Below are 5,122 nucleotides of genomic sequence, written 5' to 3'. Positions count from 1 at the left end.
TGGGTGTGCATATTCAATTTGCCGATACCTAGCATACCCTGCAATTTAGCCTGCAGTCCGCCACTGTTAACAACTGACCGATCAGAACATGTTACTGCTGCCACCAAGGAGGTTATGTATTCATCCATGTCTTTATGTCTGTTAGCAGGATTTAATATGCAGAAACTAAATAATGGATCATCATAAAATTGAAGGATGGTACATAAAAACCTAAGGATAGAGATCATTAACTTTTAGAAATAAATGGTCAAAGGACAAGGTCAGGAGCATGTAAATTCAATTTCCTTCATTGAACTACCCTCGAGCAAAAAAGAAAATAACGGAATCGCCCATACATGGCCGGCGGTATGCACTCCGTGGAGTGACTGTTCTAGCTTATAGTCTAGAATATTAATAATGTCCGACAAAAATATCCAAGAAGCGTGACAGTCAATTATTAGTACAGATTTACAAACCTATTTGACAGCCTTCTCCTGCCCAGCCCATCTCGCATCCAGTCTCGCATCCACCATCAGTTTTAGTGCAGTTTTCCTGATTGTCACAGTGACATTTCTTATGACATTGTTCTCCAAAGTATCCAATTGGACAGGGAGTGTCTGCCTCATATTCTAGGTATAAATAATAAACAGCAGATAAAATGAAAAAGTGAAAGAATAAGAAATAAATGTCAGAGACAACTGTGGTGCCACATATATTAATACTATCATTAATATCATTCATTATTATATTAAAAAGGATAAAAAAGTTGTAAGGAGGACAAAAGACGAAAAACGAGAAAAATGAAAACAAAAGGATTAAGAAAAAAAGAGTAGGGCAGAGTGAAGGATAAAAAGAGTAGGAAGATGAAGAAAATGTGGAGAGAAAAAAAAACGATGAAATAGTTATGGACTTGTATGGGGCTGGCTGTGTTTATATAGTCTTCAAAATGGAAACATAAATAATATATTATATGAATGATAAAGTAAGAATTGAAAGAGTAACAGAATGCAATTAGAATCATGAGGTAAAAGTTTTGTTATAAAAACGAAAAGGTGGTTAGCCTTTCACGCTCCAATACTTCATTTCAAAACCTGGCTAAACGTCCAGATTTCTTGCTCAAGTTTTCTTAAGTCATTTCAAAGTCTGAAGTGTGTAATACCCGTATCAAATCCACATAAACCTATCTTGTGTGTATATTTATGTTGATTGACTTTGATATGGGATGTGAAATTCAGACTGACTACGAAATGGCTTAACTGTTATGATGGCCGGCAGAACCAGGTCTCCCAACTTTTTAGCAGAAAATATATAATGTCTATGCAGATTTTTTTATGATTGGCTCCCTCGCAATTATATAGCCATAATATCGGCGCTGGTTCGAACGGCACGCTCGCCTATGGTTCTGGTGGTAGAACAAGTCTTCTCGGATAAGGACTATAAACCGTAGGCCCAGTGTATACAATGGCTCGTGTGCACTATAAAGAACCCTGTACATCCTTCGAGAAGAGTAGGGGGATACCCCGGTGTACTGGAACAGACAGCCCCTGTGGTGGACGACGAGAGCTGCTGGTACCGGGTTACCGGGTAGCACAGACACGAAGGGACCCTTAGGGGCGAAGAAAGTCATTTATCGAGTTCCTAGTCCACATTTCAAGCGCCCAGAGCATCTTACATTAGATGGATTTGTGCGCTATATAAAACTACACTATTATTATTATTATATTCCCATTCATCTTAACAGTGCCCCTCCCCAAACCTTTGAAAAAGGTTCCGCCGGCCCTGGTTATAGCTGCAGCCTTTCCCCAGGGGCAGGTCATGTCAATATTTTCAAATCAAACTCCAAAAAGAAATATATAATAAATATTCATTTCATACCCACCTAAGCAAGTAGGTCCGGTAAACCCAGAAGAACATATTGATGAGTTAGAACATCCAATGGTTGTATTGCAGCCGGAATCACAATGACATGTCTGCATACAGTTCGTTCCAAAATTTGGAGCTACACATTCTGGAGGAAATTATTTTATTTGTGCATTACCATTTTATGTTTATTCAATTTTAAATTTAAATAAGAATTTGCAGTGAAGGCCTATAACAACAACTTTTAACTTTATTACTTGTAAAGATATCTCTGTCTGCTTATGAAAATTAGACCATTTTAATAGACATATATGTTTATTCTTATAATATAAATCATAATGTGTTGGCCACTCCTCTTCATATTTAAAATTAAATTCGCTCCCATAATTATAAAAACAAAGTCAATATGTGTTTGTACATGTTTAAGCAAACTAGAATGAATCGCACATGCAAATGAGAATGGGCCTTTTCAGGATTCAATCAGACTTTACAACAACTGGACTGATCAGAACGTGTTAATTTTTTCAGGAATAATTGCACATCACATGAACATGCACGTTTACACAAGTCTATACATGCATCACAATGAACCTTTCCCTAACACCGCATTCACACCAAATCTGAATTTTCGAATCAGAAGGTCTACCGAACCGATAATATGTGTGTAAGAATAGGGACGCTAGCGTTCAGCGCATCGGAAATGCAGTCCAAATTTCAGTTTAGCTAAATTTACACTAGGCACTAGATGTCGAATTATGAAAAGTGTAGGCTGTGGCACCGAGACCTCTGATGATTAGTGCCTAAAAATGTTTACAAAAAAATAATGACATAGGCCTATTGACTATTATTGCATATTTTGGAAAATATTTCAGCAGCTCGAATTTCAGTTCGGATCCGATGTGAATGCAGCTTTAAACCTATTTTCCACTAGGCGACTTTATTTGCACGAATCGACAGCGTCGGACATCGCCACCAACGAATAAGTTAATTTAGAAACAAATATAGGGCAAAAATCACTGATCTCTTACTATAATAGTTGGATTGCTCATTGGCCAATCACTGTACAGTAAAAAGTGAAGCCACCCACGAAATGTTCGTGAGCAGAAGTGAAGCATCAGTTTAAACAAGTTTCTATTGGCATTTTTAAAATTATTGTTATAAATAATGATTTTTGCAATGCTTTTTAACAAGGATTTTTTTCAAATCATCTAACCACACGACGCGCCTGTTTAAGCAGTTTACAAAAGCGAGAATGAAGTTGCGTTGTTATAGAGACGTCGATAACTAACAATGCAACGCATTTTTTTTAAACTGCATAAACATAAACAGACGCATTGAGTGATTAGAGGATTTAATAAAAACATTTCACATAAATTTCATTTTTTATTAATATATTTGTCTAAGTATTTAAGTGAACAATTTGTCTAAGTATTTAAGTTAACTCATTAGACCTTGTGTCTCACTTGACTATAGTTCGAAAGATTCTTTTAGTTTTGTTAACGAGATTCGCAACCTTAACTTAAAAAATAAAGTCATGGTTTCTTTTGACGTTGACGTTGAAAGTTTATTTACCAATATCCCGCTCAAAGAAACGATAGAACTTGCTGCTAACTCAATTTATAGTCATAACAATGAATTGAAAATCACCAAGAATAACTTAATCAAATTATTGACCTTGCTACTTCAGGCACTCACTTTTTGTTTAAGGATACATACTATAAACAAATTGATGGGGTTAGTATGGGTTCTCCCTTGGCCCCTATTTTGGCAAACTTATTTATGGGATTCCAAGAGAAACAATGGCTCAATGATTGTAAATGTCCTGATGTACTTTATTATCGTAGATATGTAGACGACACGTTTTGTGTGTTTAATAATCAAAATGAAGCTGACAAGTTTTTTAAGTTCATAAACAATAGACATATTTCTATCAAGTTTACAATGGAAAAAGAGAACGACAACAGACTAAGTTTTTTGGATGTACTCATACATAAACAGGATGATAAATTGAAAACATCTGTTTTTAGAAAATCCACCTTCAGTGGTCTATTATTAGGTTTTGTTAGCTACTGTCCTTTTAATTACAAATTAAGATTAGTCAACACACTTGTTGATAGAATTTATAAGCTAAATAACACGTGGATCGGCCCACATAATGATCTTTGTGACCTGAAAAATATCTTACTACGAAATGGTTACCCAATTCACATTGTTGACAAGTCTATTAAAAATAACACAATCTCTGATATTACAAAGAAAACTGTCAATGATGACAATGTTAAAACATTTTTTGTTAAACTTACATATATTGGCATATTTTCTGACAACATGAAATACAGAATTATGGATCTTGTCAAAAAATACTGTATTGATTGTAAAGTACATGTGATATTTAGTACCACCAAAATCAGTCAGTTCTTTAGTACTAAAGATACTATCCCCAATGAATCCCGATCCTCAGTAGTATATAAATTTAAATGTGCTGGATGCAATTCCAGTTATATAGGCTATACAGGCCGTAGATTAATTACGAGGATTGGTGAACATCTTGGAAAGGATAAAAATTCACACGTACTCAAACACCTTAATGTTTCTCTATATTGGATATTGATAATAATGAAATCAAATTGAAAATCAAAGAATCCCTTTACATAAAATGGAACAATCCTGATCTTAATATGCAAATTAAACATGTTAACTTAAAGCTTGTTTAAAACAAGCACGTTTTAAAGCAATAGTTATTATGCAAGCGCTTGGTACCTTGCATTTAACTATAGCTTCACAACCTTTTGTTAAACAATCCAATGTACATGATTATATATTCAGCATAATAATTAGCTACATATGATCCATATTAGACTTACTAGAGCTTTACTAACCCTTTGTTAAACAATTCATGGTAGTCAATTATATATTCAGAATAATAATTAGCTACATATAGCCCAGATTGCAGAATTACTATAGTTGGTCAAACTCATTGTCAAACAAATCAGTCTATCTATTTAATATTCAGCATAATAATTACCTATATACATAGTCTACATGAAAAGTACTTGGTTGTGTTTTTTGTTAACTGATGATGGGTTGATGGTAACCCGAAACATGTCTTCCATTAAATCTTTTGTGCTATTTTTAAAATGCGTTGTATTTTTTGTCAACTTACGTCCATTTGGTTCTATTATCAAGGATTTCAGTTTAAGAAGATTACCAGTTTCTTTATTAAGAAAATATGAAAAGATTACTCTTCGTTTGAACAAAGCCGAATTGGATTTTAATTTTTTAC

At 34.3% G+C, this 5,122-nt stretch overlaps 1 protein-coding gene across 3 annotated transcripts in view; it reads right to left on the bottom strand.

The window, feature by feature from the left end:
* Positions 1-5,122, bottom strand: part of LOC117117232 — a 41,561-nt gene that overhangs the window by 7,459 nt on the left and 28,980 nt on the right. For all 3 annotated transcript variants that reach the window (XM_033261478.1, XM_033261480.1, XM_033261479.1), the window contains 2 exons: positions 1,859-1,987; positions 456-608 (listed from right to left, as the gene is read on the bottom strand). In XM_033261478.1, coding sequence (XP_033117369.1) covers positions 456-608; positions 1,859-1,987 — 282 coding nt within the window. The remainder of the gene's footprint in view (positions 1-455; positions 609-1,858; positions 1,988-5,122) is intronic.

This window comes from Anneissia japonica, unplaced genomic scaffold, assembly GCF_011630105.1.
Source record: "Anneissia japonica isolate Jap-2015-1 unplaced genomic scaffold, ASM1163010v1 scaffold287835_len3118868_cov185, whole genome shotgun sequence".
Lineage (NCBI taxonomy): Eukaryota > Metazoa > Echinodermata > Crinoidea > Comatulida > Comatulidae > Anneissia > Anneissia japonica.
This window is presented reverse-complemented; position numbering and strand designations above follow the sequence as displayed.